This window comes from Penicillium canescens (genome assembly GCF_028828765.1).
Source record: "Penicillium canescens strain IBT 15451 chromosome Unknown utg000011l_segment0_segment0, whole genome shotgun sequence".
Lineage (NCBI taxonomy): Eukaryota > Fungi > Ascomycota > Eurotiomycetes > Eurotiales > Aspergillaceae > Penicillium > Penicillium canescens.
In genome coordinates this window covers 2,997,084-3,014,568 of record NW_026703973.1, presented here as the reverse complement: position 1 = coordinate 3,014,568, position 17,485 = coordinate 2,997,084, and the positions used below count along the sequence as shown (strand labels likewise).

The window sequence follows — 17,485 nt, the reverse complement described above, 5'->3', positions numbered from 1 at the left end:
GTCGACTGAATCCGTCCACGATCCTCTGGACTTGGATTCTCGAATCGCCAGTATTTAGTTACTCTAGTGAACCACTTACTCTTATACACCATGTCTTCCTCGCTCTACGTAGTCTGTTAAGAAGCCATGCCCTCAAACCATATACCAGAGTTCATTTATACTGCCTAACGTCTGCAAATCACCCTGCATACCCATGTACACTGGAATTGCGAGTCAATATCCGCAGACGCTTGCCAAAGAAATATATCGGAAGTCCCAAAGCCATTGGCCCGATCGTCAGCGCAAATTCCACCATAGCAGGCACCATGAAACCCCTCCGTGCTGCCAGAGGCATAACCCAGTAACTCATTACAAACCCGCAAGTATTTTTAATCACAGTAGCAACAACCATAATCTCTCCTGAGATAGGTTTGTAGCAATCAACAGCGTATGCAATGGCTATTGTAGGAACGGTCGTCACACAAAGTCCACTGAAGCCATAACCAACGACTAGAACAACAGGCCAGTCCCAAAGTCGATCATAGCCCAGTCCACCGACCACAATACCAACAACAGTAAACATGAAATAGGGAATCAAAGCTGGAAGTCGCATCTCCGCTTCTCGTATACCGTTATTCCTTTCTGTAGCTCGCACAGCGATCCAGTCAGAGAATGGCCCTGCAGTAGCAAGGCCAATCAAACCACCAACAACAAAGGCGAAGTTGGAGTATCCCACGCTCGATGGGGAGAAGTTGTATGGAGGTGCACTTAAGACGGCGGATTCGGTCAAATTCCAGAATAGGAGAATGTTCGCTGGACCGGCTACATTGAGGCCTGCCCAGAGGATGATTGGAAATATAAAGAGGCGGAATGGTGAGATGATATCTCGTAGCAAGAATGACTTCCATGCTGGTTCTGGGGCTTGCCAGAGTTTGAACTGGGATTTGGATGGCCGGCCGGTGCCTAGGACATTGCTGCGTTGTTCGATGCTTTCGAGCTGCTCTGTTTCTACTTTTTTGCTGATATTGTGGGCTTCCGGGCCTTCAATTTCCAGCCGAGAACCTTCGGATTGCGTGTCTCTACGAAACCTGGTCTCTGGGAAGCAGCACAAGAGCGTGATAAAGTTGAAACTGGTGAGAGCTAGGGAGAGCCAGAAGAAACTTCGCCAGCCATATCTATATAGGACTTGTTAATATAACAATGTCGTAGCTTTTGGAATACAGATATTTACCTTTGCCCAATGTTGCCCGAAATGATAGGACCAATAAATAGTCCTAGAAAGTACCCCATGCTTTGGAATATTAGCTAATAAATTCGTTAACAGTCCAAATAACTCACAAATAGACCCCGGTCCAGAGACCCCTCTCATGAAGGAAGAGCATATCTGCCACAACTTGCACCAGAAGCGTTTCACTAGTGGCAGTAGCGATTCCATTCACAATACGTGCAGCCAGCATGCTGCTATAAGACACAGACAAAGCTTGCCATATACACGAAGCAATGCCTAACAAACAGAAGACAAGACTCGTAAGACGTCGACCAAAGATATTGGAGCAAGGAACGATAATGAAGTTGGCAAATCCGAGAGCTAGTACACATGCACCTGTCAAAAGACTAAGTTGGGTGTCGTTGAGCTGGAACTCGGCTGCAAATAAGGGGAACATTGGTCCCATCGATAAAGCTGATTCCACAGAGACAAAGAGGAATAGGAATTGAGTTGTAATCACTAGATCTGGTTGTTGAGAATAGTCAGCTATTGCTGCTAACATGTTGCCAACTGTATTGTATACTCACACTTCCATGGCTTGGACCAATTCAGGGGATCAGTCGGATCTTCCGATGGACAAGGGATGAGCCTGCAATGCAATAAGTATTAATCCAATGAGAGCATACTTCAAATTACTCACTGTATATCGTGATTGGATCCGTGAGTTAAATGGATGCCTTCACTCTCTCTCATCCACTCCGTTCCAGGGATAATATCTGTCTCGACAGTGTTGGTAGCCTGTCTGGAAGAAGAACCTTGAGACATGATGGTCATACTGGTAAGTAGGTATCAATACTTATACAGTAGGAAGTCAATCAAATAAGGAACACTGATTCCCAGTCAAGGGGCCACGTCACATAATATCCATTGTAGGGTTAGCTTTCCCCGTATACCCCAGACTTGATAATGCGGGGGATCCCACACAACCATAGCTTAACCTGCATGTTCTGATTTGTTGTGAAGATGTTCGCCTTCCGTCCCGCGTTTTGGTGGGACATGCGGGACCCTGCGGAACGTGAACTCGCATTCAAAGCAACACGTCATACACACGCGAATCAGCTTGGATTACCTCTGCATAAGCGTGTGAATTCATCAGGTGCCAATGTGTCCTCCTACAGGGCAATAGGCAGCATTTGGCGAAACCCAGGTTTGCACCGCCACGTCCCCAGACTGGCTTCGCCACGTCTACCTTTCTCATTCTCACCCCCGAGAGACAACACACAATATGCCCAGCGAACGCCTACGGAATAAACGTGAGCGCTTGTGTTCTTGGTGTTCGAAGTCCTTCACAAAGGATGAACACCTGGCGCGCCATGTGAGAACCCATACCAGGGAGAAGCCCTTCATCTGCCCGATTTGCAGAAAGTCGTTCAGTCGTCAGTATGTTTTATTTCATGCTGCATGTCGCGACGTGACGAGGGAATATACTGACTTGTAATATAGTGACTCGCTACTGCGACATATGAGGTGCCATCCTTCCAGTGCTCTACACGAGGACCTAGAGGCGAGAGCCGCGTTGGGCAACACGAACGATGCATCTCAGAAATGCCACGACCATCAAATATCTTCATATGGACTATCGTCCGGCTTTCGGAAGCCTCCAACACCTCCTCCTCAATCGCCTGCAGTTGGAGCCGAGTACCCGGGCGGAACAAATACTCGGTCGGCATCCTATTCATTTGCCAACGATCAAGGCACAACCCCGTCCACTTTTGAAGAAGCCGCCCCAATACAGCAAGGGGAACAAAGAGAAAATGTGTCGGGATTTCCAACGCCGGGATCTCAGTCTCATCTGCCAACTCTCGATTCGTCTTTCACTGATCTCAGCCAACATGGATCATGGCTATTTGAAAACTCGAATATCCAACTACCACCATGGTTTGCACACGAAGATTTTGATTTGAACGCTTTAAATTCCGAGATTATGATGTCAACTACAAATTGGCTTCCAGGTCATCTATCGCATTCTCAGAATGAACCGACTGGCCACACTATCCAGCCCCATGATGAAGGCAACAACCCATCACGTGAAGAGCTGATTCGCACGCACTGGCACACCTACCTGGGTCCTACATGGCAAGGCTTATCCAGAACTGGCCATATCACCCCGGAGATGATACCCGAGCAATCACAAGTGGACGAAGCCTATCGAGCTAGCTTGGCTGTCAAACTTCAACCAGACATACCATTTTTGCCTCTTCCATCGACGGACTTCTTGGTAAGTCTAGCTTCACGGCTTGATATGTGTGGTACCTTCTAACCAACCTAGAATCTATGTATCCAAATGTATTTCACAAAATTCCACCCTGTCTTTCCGATTGTTCATGCACCCACTTTTCGCCCATCTTCTAAAAGCTCTTTACTGCTACTATCCATATGCTCCATTGGGAGCCTTTTTGTGGGATCTTCCTATGCTACATCCCAAGGGACAAAGATATTTGAAACACTAAACAAAGCGATTTTATCATCGGTAAGCAATAGACCCTATGATTGAGTTGATGATCGCTGGCTGACTTGACGTAGTGGGAGGGATATTTCTCACGACAAGGACTGGAAACCATAGCCATGATCCAGGCAGCTCTTATAGGGCAAACATTTGGGCTTCTATCCGGGGTAAGACAAATATTTGAATCATCTCAGCTTAGCAACTGACCATGGCAAACAGAGACAGAAGGATTTGCTTATCGCGCAGACATTTCACGGCACTCTTGTCGTGGTGAGTTAAATAGTGTCCGATTAATTTGACAAAAAACTAATTTACTTTACTTCTAGTGGACAAAAAGAGCAACTGGGGCTCAGATGATGAAGAAAGCATCGGACTATATCAGCCTAAGTGACATTTCACACGCACCAGATAAAGCATGGAAGACATGGATTGAAGCAGAAGAAAGAAACAGGTGAGCTTAGTGCACCATGGGCCGACTGAAGTCCTAATAGCTTTTAAGACTTCTCGCGGGTATCCATGTTCACGATGTGGAGATATCGGAACTTTTCATCGCAGATCCATACTTCCGACATTATCCATCCAAACTACCAGCCTTGTCGGCCGATGACCTCTGGCTAGCAAAGACATCCAAAGAATGGTCACAAAAAATGATTTCACACCTTTCTGGATCAATTTCATATGCTAGCAGCTTACGACCATCAGCAAGTATTGCTGACGAGCTGAGCTTGTCACAACCAACCAATCTGACCAACGGTTTCTATACTTACTTGGAGCTGGAGAGTCTCGCAGCTTCAGCAATGGAAGCCAGAAGCACAAATAACTCAACACAGCAGTCTTCCTACGAGGGCGCTTTGATGAGGTTTTACGAAACCAACATCGCCCCCAACGGATGTCAAAATGGAGCAAAATACTCTCTGGCGGTGCTATGGCATTCTGCATTTATCTCGTTATATGCAGACATTAACCGCATAGAACTGGCAATCGGAAAAGAAGGTCTCACCGAATCCCAACTGCACAGAGAATACATACGAGAATGGGCCTCGTCACCAGATGGACAAAGATGCGCACTCCACGCTACACTCATCCTCCGCGAACTAGAGGGAAGTTCAATTGGAGCAGAGCCTCCAATACACGTCCCTCGAATAATATTCCGAGCTGCACTTGTTTGGTTCTGTTACACCGAATTTGGCGTCGACACGACAAGCAATCGTCATCAGAGTGTTGAATTTCCTGAATTGCAGAAGATCGGGATCAATTGTCAGCGGTTGAATTTCGAGGCGAATGGATTTAAGGTATTGCGACCTACTATTTCAGAGTCGAGTACGTTCTGTGGTTTGGTTCATATTTTGCCTCGCGTTGGGCATTGGGGTATCTCTCGGCTTTTTGTTTTGATATTGAACTTGCTTGTTCCAGATGTTAAGGATGACGAGAGGTATCAAAGGTTATGAGCGTTGAAGACGATTATGTTACGGTCATATAACAAGAGAATCGAAATTCGAATTATGATTAGACAAAACGCTTCGCATAGGAAATATTGGATAAGCGAGGCCTTTATATACAGGTCTTCGTTGTAGGCTTTTGCTTTCTTTTTTGCTTTCTTTTTTCTGTGGACTGTAAGTAAACCAAGGACGTTGCTACAGAATGGCAGCTTTGGATGTATCAATCGGTACTGTATTCTCCGCCTAAGTGAATTCGATCTGCTTCCCGCCTTCTATCAGATGACTGACATACCGGATATACGTGGATGTGGGACATACAGGTCCAGCGTAGCCCTAAGTGAAGTATAAAAATGTCCCACCGTCCCGCAACCCCACGCCCCACATGGCCCCGAGCCCTCCTCATCTTCCAGGCCTATTTGAACTACTAATCTTCTGCTTTCTAATTTGGGAGACGCCCTTAGCTCTATTTCAAATTGTTCAAAATGCCATCCTGGACCCACCTTGTTCGTTTTATCGCTGTTGAGGACTGCCAGGTTCACCTCGGCCAACTGCTCGATACAACTCGAGATGTTGGGCGCGACAGTGTTGACGGAGTGGAGATCGCTGTGAAGGTGATTGAGGGGACAATCTTCGATGGCCGCGTTACCGACGAGGTTATGCACGTGAAGCAGGTTAGATTTTCAAAGCGCGAATGGTCTTGTGTACAGTTTTGTTAACAAAAGGCCCTGTTAGCTTCTATCCCCAGTGACACAAGAACAATGCAGCTATATCCGCTGCCTGGGTTTGAACTACATGGATCATGCCAAAGAAGGCAACTTCCCTCTTCCTAAAGCGCCCATACTTTTCACCAAGCCTCGCACTGCCCTCACCGGTCCATATCCTGCTGCCATCAATATCCCCAAATGTGCCCAGGATGATACTAGTGACTATGAAGCCGAGCTGTGCCTGGTTATTGGCAAGTCCGGTCGGGATATTCCTGAGGATGAGGCATTGGACTATGTACTCGGTTATACTGCCTCGAACGATGTCTCTGCGCGAACAATGCAGATGATCACTGCACAATGGTCTTTCTCGAAGGGACTTGACGGGAGCTGTCCAATTGGTAAGGATCAAAGAGTTGCATAGTATAATGGTTGCTAATATTACTTTTACGACAGGACCAGTCCTTGTGGCCCCATCAGCAATCAAAGACCCGCAGACTCTTTCCATCAAGGCTATCCACAACGGTGCAGTTGTTCAAGACGGACACACCAAAGATATGATCTTCAACATCAAGAAACAGATCTCATACCTGTCACAGGGTACGACTCTCGAGGCTGGAACTCTCTTTCTTACTGGAACTCCTGCCGGCATTGGATTCTTCCGCGAACCTAGAGTTGTGCTTCGTGATGGCGATGAAATTTGTGTTAAGATTGATCAGATTGGAACTTTGGTCAATAAGGTGCGGTATGAGAGTCGCTAAGGCGTAAGAGCAAGAAATAATGCCGATTGATATACTTTTCGAAGTCGTCGATTAGAAGAATAAATATTGAAGCTCATTGTCTTTCGATGACTACTTCATGATTCATAAAATATGCATGTAATCATTTCTATCCTTTTACTCGATTCCAGTGACCCAAAACGCCAGGCTTTTTTATGAGCATATCGAAGCCAGGAGAACCAGGAATTAAGTGAAACTAATAGACCTAGATACAATCTAAGTACCCAGAATGGGCGCCCGAGGTTATCATTGCTAGATTAAAGGTCATTGTAGAATAAAACGCGGGCCCTCAAATAATTATGTTCAGGAATATCGTACTGAAATTGTTGTATTTGAGGTCTGTTATTGAGAGAGATCATTACGAAAAATGTGGACGTGGCTGCTAACACAAATATTTGTTTCATAGATGCTACTTGAAACACACACACTCACTGCAAAAACCAAGATGGAACTTCAGGGCCCCAAACAGCCAAAGACTCATCGCCAGCAGGACCATAACCAATAGGTGTCTGGTCATTTACCAAGTCCCCATCTGCATAATGCTCAATCATGTTCCCTGTTGTATCCCACCAGTAATCAAAAATCTGAGACCCAAGAATGTGCCGACCGACTCCCCAGACAGACTTGTACTCCTTCTTGGCTAGCCACTGATGTCCGAGTTTCTGCGTGTCGAAATCATGGACTTCGAAAGAGCAGTGGTGAACGTGGCTTGTCGGATTTGAACTCATAAAGAAGGAATGATGATCGACATGCTTGTCGCCACGATCGATGTGGGCGAATAGCGCGACATTTGTCTTGGTTTGTTCTTTTTCGATGTACAGGAAGTCTGTTGGGACGATGTTGAAGTTCTTTGTGTAGAACTCGACAAGGCCTTCGAAGTTTGTGGTGCATACACCGTAATGACCAAGCTTGTTTTTTATTAGCAGCTGTGCTCAAATACTATTACACAATGGCAAATTCAGACGCCAACTTTGGAAGCGCGGCAATAACTAACCTTATGGACTGCGGCCGGTCCGGGCTGGAAACGGAGGAATCTGCGAACTCGTGGCTTTTCAGTCTCATAGTTGAGTTCAAGCTTCTCGGGATATGTGCCAGGAGTGGCTGGTGTCTGTCCGAAGAGTAAATTCATCGGAAACCCTTCAGGGTCCGTCAATGTGACCATATATCCTCCACCAGGGGCACCAGTAAGATCCTCGATCTTTCCAGCCGTGGGTAGCTGCGTCGCTCTGCCTTCTGTTAGCATTCGTATCGTTAATACACCGCTAGGGCTACCAACCTCTCTAGATCTCGGTATGATTCGACTTCAAATGCACCACCAAGGAACTGCTTTGGACCTTTCTTGGCGTAATACACGTAGGGGTCTGCTCCGTACCCCCGATACCAAACCTCATCATCTGTTTGCTTGGCTATTGTCATACCAAAATCTGAGTCCAAGTTAGTGGAATGATTTGAGATAGAGAGACGCGAATACTTGCCTTGAAGGAAAATAGTAATTTCCTCTAGATCGGGATGCTGATAGCGCATATGAGCCAACTTCACCAAGCGGATCTGAGATTCGGTTTTAATTCCGCATCGCTCACGCCACGCCTGAACACTCTCCGACTCAGGTCCGATTGCGATGATGTCAGCGACTGAGGCGCCGTGGTTTGCTTGGATTGCCTGAGGATGGAATTAGTAAAGACTTCTCTAGAGTTCGGACTTGAACAGACATACCATCTTGAGAATATGGAGTTGCAGCAATTCTCAGAAACACATGGTTTGAGATCTGAGGGAACTATATGCGCCACATGGAGCCAAACCCCACGTCCCGTCGAGCCCCACGGGAATGCGGGACCGATTGAGTTCATCTCCGCATTCGGATATGGACGGAAATACGGATGTTTACGTGTACATCTATGCACTGTCCCACACTAGGGGTTGCACTGCATACAGGGGGCAGAGGGCACAGACATGGTGTTCAAGTCGCAGACCTTTTAACACGTCACTTGCCATTCCCCATGGCTTCCTCGATCAGATTTCCTTCTCGATATCAACATGGCGAAAGAAGAGTATGAAATTACCGACGTAGTTATTTGTGGCTGCGGGCCTACTGGGGCGATGTTGTCTGCCTATCTCGGACGGATGTCCATTCCTCATATTGTTATAGAAAAGGAACCAGAAATCACGACCGATCCTCGTGGTATTGCGCTGGATGAGGATGGGATTCGGATGCTCCAGGGGATTGGAATTTATGATCAGATTTATTCTGAAATTGGAACGTGTGAGTCAAAAGTGTTTGACATGTCTTGTTTTATTTACTCAAATATCATGAAGGCATGTCAAAGTTCAAATTTATTGGAGGCACCGAAACAACTCTAGACAAGAAGCCTTTCCTGGAAATGGACTACGGAACGGTTCGTGTATCTACCCTATCAGTATTGGAACTTCTTACTGACTGCCTGAAGACCGAAGGTGGAACAGGGCATGTTGGGTTTATTTGTCACAAACAACCAACACTCGAGAAACACCTAAGAAACGCCATGATATCCAAGTTTTGTCAGCTGCGCACCAACGCCAGTGTGTTTAATATTCGCGAAGAAGGGAACTATATCTACTGTCGCTATAATGATGCCCATGGAAATGCCCATAGCATAAGATCTCGATTCCTCGTTGGTGCCGATGGCAAAACTGGTTTTACTCGGAAGAATTTCCTTGAGCCGCTTGGTATTCAGATGGAACAGGCACATCAGTGAGCGCATAAACCCGCGATAGGACTGGATTTCGAACGTACTGACTCGTGAATCTAGAGCATTCTACGACGAAACTTGGGTAGCACTTAATTGGGAAATTAGCCTTCCCAGCGAGAAGACACACCCTGAGTTCCCCTTGTGGAGACTTGGATACAGCCCCGAGCAAGTCTATGATTTATTCTTCCCCGTGAGCTTCCGCTTCGTTTGCAATCCAGAGCGACCAGCTGTGTGCGGTCGTTTCGGATTGCCATCTGACAGACTGTGGCGATTTGAGTTTGTTGTACTCGCCGGCGAGGATGGAGAACAGATGTCCAATTCTGAGAATATCAAAAAAGTGGTCTTTCCATATATCACTCACCCGGGTAGTCGATACGGGTAAGACGGAAGTTTTCACAAGAGAGGAATATCACGCTTACCATTGGCAGTCTCATGCAAGAAGTCCAATTTCCAGAGGATTGCATACGTGTCCTTCGCTCGCGGCCTTTCCGATTCTCTGCAAGGAGCTGCAATAAGTGGTCCCATGGCCGAGTGGTTCTTTGCGGTGATGCTGCACATGTTTTCCCTCCATGTAAGTCTGATGACGAGACACCGGTGACCTTGCGAAGTCTAATATTTTATACCAGTTGGTGGCCAAGGCATCGCCTCCGGCTTTCGCGACGCCGTCTCCCTAGCCTGGCGACTCGTCCTGCTCTGCCGACGACCGCCAACGGCCATAAGTAATCACGAAGGAGTTCTGTCGGGCTGGTACATTGAGCGGAAACAGCAACTAGAACGATCGCTAGCTGCAACGATCAAAAATGGCGAATTTGTTACAGAAAGCAACCCTATCAAAATCTTCCTGCGTGATTGGTCTCTATTCTTCATGCACCTTGTCCCAAGTTGGAGACGAGATCTCAGGCTTGGGCACCGGAAAGAAGGCCTGGTGAAATATAACTATTCACCAGGCTTGCCGTTTGATCCCAATCACAGAGGAGGTCTTTGCCTTCCACAGGTGTACTGCAAGCGACTTTGGAGTGGCGAGATGCTGTTCTCAGATGATGTGATCTTTTCAAAAGAGAAGAAGAGCCTTTTCCAACTGCTGGTTTATCTTGGCACTGCTGATGACTTGGATGCCGCCCGAGAGTCGGTATCTCGGATCGAGGAGATCTCCAAGGGAGAGATTTGTTCTTCGGAGGCCACATACCTCATTGGGGACACAAGGGCAAGGTCTATCGAGGCAACGAAAGATGTATCATCGGTGTACCGCCTAGCTACCGATGAAGAGTTCGCGCAGTCATCTTTGTGTCGCGGTCGGCCGGAACCGCAATACTATGACCCTCTCTACCTTGGAAAAGCGCTGGAAGGGAATAAGTTTGTACTTGTCCGTCTCGATCGATTTATATATGCCGCGTGTCACAGCATGGTTGATTTGGAGAAGGTAATTCCTAATGCGATAGACTACCTCCATGGATAAAGCGAGTTGGTTGTTGTACTGGTTTACAATGAATAAATATACCTATATCGAGATACCGTATAGCGGCGGGTCTTCTCTGACATTTTAGCTACCGAAAAGCGTAGTATACGGTATTGTAGAAAGGTTTTCAAGAACTGCAGTCACAAATTTACAAACTTGGTTGTTGTAGATGACAAGTTGATAACAAGCCTGATAGAAATGAGCCATACTTGAACTGCTCATGTACCCTTAAGTCAAATTGTTTTTGCTTTCGATGTCGGAAGCTTCTATTTCATTGCTCTTGTCATTCTTATCCGAAAATTCACGTTGGTGCCAGCCTACAAGGTTGCTTCCTGATCTCCGCGTTCAAGCAATTTGCCGATACTTCTAAGATATTGCTGGGAAAAGAAAGCCTTGAGTAGTTATTAGCTGATGTCAAGTTGACTATATGAAGAAACTGAATACCGCCAAGGAAATGAAACACCGCAACATTTCAATTTACACAACCAAAAAGAAAAAGAGCTCATCAGCGAGTTTAGAACATTATCCCGTGTTCACCGTGGCTCCTTTTATACGCGGCGTCGATCTCTATCAACACGCTGCGTGACACAGCCTTATTGTATTTCCGCGCCCATGCTTCCACCTGCTGTGCTTGAATCGCGCGTCCTCTATTTCCTTTGATACATTGACTAAGATAAGCCACAGCATCGGAAGTATCGTATGGACGCCTGTCTGATTTCGTCAGGCGGTCTGTCTTGCCACAGAGTGCATACTCCCAAGGAACGGCATAGACTGCCAGTCCAGGTTTGCTAAAGAGTACCGCATTCTGGCGTCGAGCTGCCGCTATGAGGTCTTGCTCAATAGTACGAGTCAGGAATAGTGACATAGAATTATTGAACCAGTTCGCGCCGAGTTGGCACGTGGAACGCTGTTGGGCGTATTTGGATGCGTCCCTCAAATGACGACTTTTATCATTTGCGCCAAAAAAGTCGACGTCGCCGGTGGTGTGTCGAGAACGAAGATAAATAGTGTTAACTGCTCCACCGGCCACATATATGCACAAATTGACTCCTTGCCGGTGAAGGTATTCCGCCATGTATTGGAAAGCAATGAGAAGCTGATCACGATTCATCTCAAACGATCCGTGGACAAGCGGCCGGCCGGATCCATCCCGCTGAGGCGTTGGAATCATTTGTAGGCCGCCAGATGGGCCCGAAATCTGTACACTTTGCGCTTTTCTTCCATGTTGGCGACGTTGAGGCTTTCGCGATGGCTTGGAAGTGTTGTTTCCCATCCTAGTTGAAATACATATAATGTGCCCAAATGTACAATAGCGAGGAAGTCCAGATACTGAGCAAACCTCTCCCCAATATCAGGCTTGGTATTTATATCCATGAGATAGACTTTTAAAAAGTTCGCGCTGAGCCTCCAAACACTACCTAGGCCGTTAGGGGAGGGAGGAAGCTGCATATCTCGAAACATTGGCAGTCTGAATAAGCGCCTACTATTCACCTAAAGTGCTGTGCCCTATGATCTAAAAATATGAGACGCTCACTGTTCGTCGATCTTCATTTCGGGTCTACATCCTTTCGGCGCTTAATGGGCTAAAACAGCTTGCGATAGGATCTACAGCCTCCTACACTGCCCTAGATATACTAATTTCGAAAATAGTCAGCGCAAGACGACCGAAGACTGTATATATCTTTCAATCACATAAATCATAGGCTGTAACTAGTTTGCAGCTGTTTGGCTAAAGTGTTCCAGGCCCAGATCATAGTATTATGTAACCAAGAGGGGCTCGGGCCGTAGGTCCACCCCGATGAACTCCATCCACGTTTCTTGTGTTGTAACAGCATCAAAAACATTGAATCACTCGAACTAGAAGCCAGTATGTGGTTGATTTCTCGAATCCTGAGAAGCCTCTGGTGCAGGTCTTCGGATCCTGCGTACCCCGTCTTTCCTCCGCCGACGCCCGAAGAACTCCTTGCTCACTCCGATGACCACCGCGAACGCGTCTCCCGACTCCGATATCGAACCCCCAAAGGCAAGGAAGACACGCCCTTATTTTCGCTATACCGATTCTATGAGCGGTTAGTTTTGAATGATAATATCGGCCTGCGGAACGAGATAGAATATTTCTGGTACGCGAAGTGGCCAGTTGACTCAATTCCTGATCCGAAGGATCCCTGTGCTTCACGTTATGCAGTTCTTTCTGCTATTCCAGCCTTGTTCGTTGAAGCATTCAATCAGCGTATTGAGCTGGGTCTGCCACGGAAAGCAGATCCCATCATGACGCGAGAAGAGATAGAGCAGTACCAGAAGGAGGAAATGATCTTCGAATCAGTCCCAGATTGGACGAAGCACGTCGCACCGCTAGAAGAGACCTTGGTGATCCCGCATGAGAACGACGAGGTAATTGAGTCGTTCGAAGACGTAAGGGCTAGTCCTCAGCTGGCGGCGAAGAATATTTTGCATTGGCAACCACATATCCACTTCATTTAGAAAATGCATCGTGTGGCCTTTCTCTTCGTGCGGGTCACGTCGTGAGGGTAACTTTTTTCAATATATGTTTACATCAGCGAAAGTCGATGGCGATCGCGTCTTCGTACTCGCTTCTTGAAGCACTCGGCGCAATAGCGGCGTTGACGACAAGGGTTTCTTTTGCGCAATCGGCGTTGCTTTTCGTGGTTATTTTGCCCCAAAGAGTATGCCTGAAAGCTTTGAGTAAACCACATCCTCCCCATCGCATTTGTAAGTCGTTAATGCTCTCTTGGATTCCATCATGTTTTATGATAGCGAGACCAAACGCCCCATGGATATGACCACAGACAACCATTTTAGGCTGTACCCTTCGTATCTCGTGCAACAGGTATCCATCCCCTTTCACCTTATCTTCCTCTGTCGCCCCACTGTCGCCATCCCAGTCTCCATATAGAGCCGGGGGACCGTGAACCACAAGGATATCAGTATCATCAGGGACCCGACCGGTCCACACGTCACGAATGGGAGGATATTGAAAAGCCCAAAGGCCGAACTCCGGCGTTTGTGGAGATCCGTAAATCTTGACCCTACGAATCCGTTGCTCTTCGGAATCGGGAACCGGCAGTTCCAAAGTAACAGCTTCATCTTGCAAATACTGAAGTCCGCGCCAATCTAATTTCTTCCGCTCGGTGACACTGTCCCCTGTGCGCGTAACAAACTTCATATCGCTCGCCTCATCGAGAAGAATGTCATGATTACCTGCAATGACAATCTTATGGGTATGTGGCTGTAACGATAGCCAATTAAGCTGCGCTTGTACTTCGTCGAAGGTGCCATGTGCCGTCAGGTCACCTGCATGGATTAATATTTCACCGGGTGGAAGAGCAGGGGTTGCATTGTGCGTGTCGGAGACGCATATTATGCGGAGTGGAGGGAGATCATTCGCATCATTTTGAAGAGCAAGTGGGGTTGTCGATGGCTTCTCTGGCGCAGGATGCTTAGGTGCCCCAAGTAAGGCGTAACAGAGTGTTTGGACCACACGTTCCAGCCACGTTGCTGGTTGTGATTGATTGTATGGGGAGGGAAGGAGATGACTGTTCATTTGAATATCCTCAGAACCCAACTTCCTCGGTTTCATATTGAAATGCGACGCTCGTAGTCAGATTGGTCAAGCTGGGGGTGGAGATAAGAACGGCAAATGCAGGATGTATAGTGGTATGAAATGATAGACTACGGGCTTTGAGGCACCGAAGATAACTTTATAAGACTTGTATCAGTTTAAATAGACTGGTGTGGTGTGTGTAATTGGAAATGCCACCCGCGGCTGAAATCAAAACATTCTGATGCAAACATGTCAAACAATGGCCAGAAGATATATCGTTTGCGAAGCATACAGCTCTGCATTCGCCATCTACCCTATATTTAGAATGTTGAACGTGCCAGCTCATCTATAGCTGTGAGGCTACATGCACAGTGACCCAGGGATCAATAATTCACTGTTAAACATGTGTTTTAGACAACCTACCCGAGTATAGTCCACTAATATTATTAGCTTTCCACGATGGTATTTTTCAGGCCCCCAAACAACACGCTCAAGGCTGAGCGTGACCGGTTCAAACAGACACGGGTAGCTAAGCGAGACATTTTTGTACCCAGTACTTTTGTGACGAGCTCTCCTATCCCCTGACCTGAAAACGATACTGGTCATGGCGATCTAGAAACACTACTTTATGCGTTAAACCCGCCGCCTCGACGGCACGAAGGAAATCTTCTAGTGGACTCGCAAACACATCGTAGTCGTCGTAGTGAATCGGAATCGTGAGGTCTGGCTGTATCAGCCGAATCAATTGCAAACCTTGTTCTGCGTCCATGGTAACCATCAATGCTAGCGGCTTTATAAGTCTCCCAACAGACGGGGAGGGAATAGTAGTGCCCCCAAGGTGGGCGAGCATCAGGTCAATCTTGTGGCCTGCGTATCGTTTTGGGATTTCCTTGAGCTCGTCCACCATGAGTGTATCCCCCGATATGTAGATACGATAACCGCAGGAAAAGTCTGACATATTCGGTTCGCCGTGACCTAGTTCGAGCATCCAACCATTGGTTGGGGGAATCTGTTGTTTTGATAGTTCAGTCTCGATAAGACATAAAGAAAGTAAAAGCAAAGAAGAGGATATGTGTATACTTACGGCTCTGACTATATCATTAAATTTCTCCATAATTCCATTGGGAGGCACATGTTTGCCCGGCATCCCAATGACACGCAGTTGGGGTTGCTTTGAACCGTTCGCTCCCTCGATACCGACTCCGATCTTCTCAAAATGGTCGACCGAAAACACACTAGTAAATGGGTCCTCATTCCTACACTCGAGGTGCGCTTTTGCATGTGGCGTGGTGATAATGGGAAGATCTCGCCTCAAAGAGGCCTCAACCTCCTTATCAAAGTGATCCCTGACACAGTTAATCTTAGGTCTCTGCCAAATCACCTATATAGAGGCTCACTCATGATAGTGGGAGAGAAGTATTAAGTCGATTCGAGGGAGGTCGTGGAGGTCGACAGCTGGATTAGTCAGGCGTTCACTCGTCACACCTGGTCCGAGATGGACATGGTCGCCCGCGTGGAGGAAATTAGGCTAACAATGTCAGTCGATGAGCGTTAGAAATCTTATGAAGAGCTGACGTCAGTCATCAACCGGATACCGGCCCATTCGCTGTATCTATCAGCTTCTGCCAACGGATTGAGTTATTCTCAACATACATAATTGTTGTAGCGGTCCCTACGAAGAAAAGGGAAGCATTCTCCTCTCCTGCGTTGGATGGATGAACCTTGATCTCTTTGGCTGGAGGAAGTTGAGCAGAGAAAGTCGGGATTAGCATGTCACGGGTTGGAGCATGCTTCTTTCGTGGATCAATAGAAATGCTTTGCATCGTATTAGATTATTGAGGTATGTATTGTACAGACGCAAGCACCGCAGGACTTTGGCTACTATATAATCCTACGTGGAAATGACGTCACGGTAACAAAGAACAATACTTGTGTTAATACAGCTCTCAAGATTGATGACTAAGGTTTGTTGGGTTGTGATGAATTTATCATAATAAGCCTAATGATTGTATCGGCTGGGGTTCTGTAGTGCCTATTCCAGCTGGACCGCTTCTACTCCAGGTGACAAATTTATCACAACCTGAATCCCGTGGCTGGTGAGATTAGGTCACGCGGACGGAGAGGTATGCGGTGTCTTCTCAGCTAGTTTCTCATTTTGATCAGGAAACCAGCAATAGATTTGTATGTATAGCGCTTAGGTGTTGATCAGGTCATTTCTACGAATATTGTGCTTATTAGTGAGACGGTTGGTGTGCTCTCAGGCGTGCTTGACTTTACTCGGTGATCGAAAAGTAGCAAAGTGCGAGTACTTCAAGGTAATCTTCTGTGAGTTGGAATTTACTATAATTTTCCGCTCTTCGAGTTTCGTAAAGAAAGCGGCATTTTATCGCACGCTTCGTTGGATTTTCCCGCCATTCTCACAGGATATAGAAGCTCCGATAAGGCCGGCTTGGATTATGATTCTATTTTTGACCCAACCACGCTTAACAAAAGTCAATTTCGTAGGAAGATTTACCAAAGTATTAACCGCTAAGCAATACATCCAAATCATTTGCTCTTTTTGACACCTCCATTGTCTGCCTAGACTCGGCTGTATGAGGTTTCTCAATAGTTTTCGACGTTGTTTGCTCTAGGACTGGATTGAGCTGCTAGAGCTAGGAAATATAGATCTGATAGGCTAGGGAGGGGGATAGGGACCAAGTAGAATAGTCGATAAGACCTTAAATTACAGAAAAGCCTAAATAGCACGTCTTCATATATCAGTTTGTGGCTTTCTAGCCGGCTTTCCATTCGTACGATTTTCTGCACTCGGAATTTGTCATACCTCGCAGACCAACTATAACGGGTACCATACCGAATCATGCATTGGTCATGGCCTTCGAGCCATAGTATCCATGATGTCGTGAAACGTACAATCGAACCTTCTACTTGTCGTCATAATTACTCCCGATTCCTGACCGATATCCTCATGTATCTAAAACCTTGAGGTATGGATATCTTAAATATGGATCCTCCATTGAGGTCTAGTAATCAATTGATTTTAATGTTTCTCCCTCTCTTAACTTGACTACAGGATGCCAACTTGATAGAAGGTACGATCTCAAACATGCATTTATAAATAGCTTCAAAT

General features: G+C 46.6%; 9 protein-coding genes across 9 annotated transcripts; 4 read left to right on the top strand and 5 right to left on the bottom strand.

Moving 5' to 3' along the window:
* Positions 1 to 178: 178 nt before the first annotated feature.
* N7446_013862 (uncharacterized protein) lies at positions 179 to 2,011 on the bottom strand (the record flags this gene model as incomplete). Its single annotated transcript, XM_058522601.1, has 5 exons — positions 179 to 1,154; positions 1,211 to 1,270; positions 1,318 to 1,711; positions 1,774 to 1,835; positions 1,887 to 2,011. 5 exons carry the CDS (start codon positions 2,009 to 2,011, stop codon positions 179 to 181), a joined length of 1,617 nt encoding a protein of 538 aa, XP_058366078.1.
* A 460-nt stretch (positions 2,012 to 2,471) lies between these two features.
* N7446_013861 (uncharacterized protein) lies at positions 2,472 to 4,790 on the top strand (the record flags this gene model as incomplete). The annotated part of the gene is made up of 8 exons (XM_058522600.1): positions 2,472 to 2,626; positions 2,690 to 3,464; positions 3,516 to 3,716; positions 3,770 to 3,859; positions 3,912 to 3,962; positions 4,019 to 4,143; positions 4,192 to 4,612; positions 4,665 to 4,790. The coding sequence occupies 8 exons, from the start codon at positions 2,472 to 2,474 to the stop codon at positions 4,788 to 4,790; spliced, it is 1,944 nt and encodes a 647-aa protein (XP_058366077.1).
* Positions 4,791 to 5,613: 823 nt separating this feature from the next.
* Positions 5,614 to 6,593, top strand: N7446_013860 (fumarylacetoacetate hydrolase family protein; the record flags this gene model as incomplete). The annotated part of the gene is made up of 3 exons (XM_058522599.1): positions 5,614 to 5,802; positions 5,864 to 6,233; positions 6,289 to 6,593. The coding sequence occupies 3 exons, from the start codon at positions 5,614 to 5,616 to the stop codon at positions 6,591 to 6,593; spliced, it is 864 nt and encodes a 287-aa protein (XP_058366076.1).
* A 446-nt stretch (positions 6,594 to 7,039) lies between these two features.
* Positions 7,040 to 8,327, bottom strand: N7446_013859 (trihydroxytoluene oxygenase; the record flags this gene model as incomplete). Its single annotated transcript, XM_058522598.1, has 5 exons — positions 7,040 to 7,519; positions 7,606 to 7,837; positions 7,888 to 8,035; positions 8,087 to 8,270; positions 8,325 to 8,327. The coding sequence occupies 5 exons, from the start codon at positions 8,325 to 8,327 to the stop codon at positions 7,040 to 7,042; spliced, it is 1,047 nt and encodes a 348-aa protein (XP_058366075.1).
* Positions 8,328 to 8,645: 318 nt separating this feature from the next.
* N7446_013858 (uncharacterized protein) lies at positions 8,646 to 10,793 on the top strand (the record flags this gene model as incomplete). The annotated part of the gene is made up of 6 exons (XM_058522597.1): positions 8,646 to 8,871; positions 8,925 to 9,004; positions 9,056 to 9,339; positions 9,398 to 9,715; positions 9,766 to 9,908; positions 9,964 to 10,793. 6 exons carry the CDS (start codon positions 8,646 to 8,648, stop codon positions 10,791 to 10,793), a joined length of 1,881 nt encoding a protein of 626 aa, XP_058366074.1.
* A 514-nt stretch (positions 10,794 to 11,307) lies between these two features.
* On the bottom strand, positions 11,308 to 12,066 carry N7446_013857 (uncharacterized protein; the record flags this gene model as incomplete). Its single annotated transcript, XM_058522596.1, has 1 exon — positions 11,308 to 12,066. The coding sequence occupies one exon, from the start codon at positions 12,064 to 12,066 to the stop codon at positions 11,308 to 11,310; it is 759 nt and encodes a 252-aa protein (XP_058366073.1).
* Positions 12,067 to 12,662: 596 nt separating this feature from the next.
* N7446_013856 (uncharacterized protein) lies at positions 12,663 to 13,274 on the top strand (the record flags this gene model as incomplete). Its single annotated transcript, XM_058522595.1, has 1 exon — positions 12,663 to 13,274. The coding sequence occupies one exon, from the start codon at positions 12,663 to 12,665 to the stop codon at positions 13,272 to 13,274; it is 612 nt and encodes a 203-aa protein (XP_058366072.1).
* A 73-nt stretch (positions 13,275 to 13,347) lies between these two features.
* N7446_013855 (metallophosphatase domain-containing protein) lies at positions 13,348 to 14,391 on the bottom strand (the record flags this gene model as incomplete). Its single annotated transcript, XM_058522594.1, has 1 exon — positions 13,348 to 14,391. One exon carries the CDS (start codon positions 14,389 to 14,391, stop codon positions 13,348 to 13,350), a length of 1,044 nt encoding a protein of 347 aa, XP_058366071.1.
* A 538-nt stretch (positions 14,392 to 14,929) lies between these two features.
* N7446_013854 (MBL fold metallo-hydrolase) lies at positions 14,930 to 16,178 on the bottom strand (the record flags this gene model as incomplete). Its single annotated transcript, XM_058522593.1, has 5 exons — positions 14,930 to 15,364; positions 15,440 to 15,701; positions 15,753 to 15,883; positions 15,931 to 15,961; positions 16,009 to 16,178. The coding sequence occupies 5 exons, from the start codon at positions 16,176 to 16,178 to the stop codon at positions 14,930 to 14,932; spliced, it is 1,029 nt and encodes a 342-aa protein (XP_058366070.1).
* Positions 16,179 to 17,485: the final 1,307 nt, after the last annotated feature.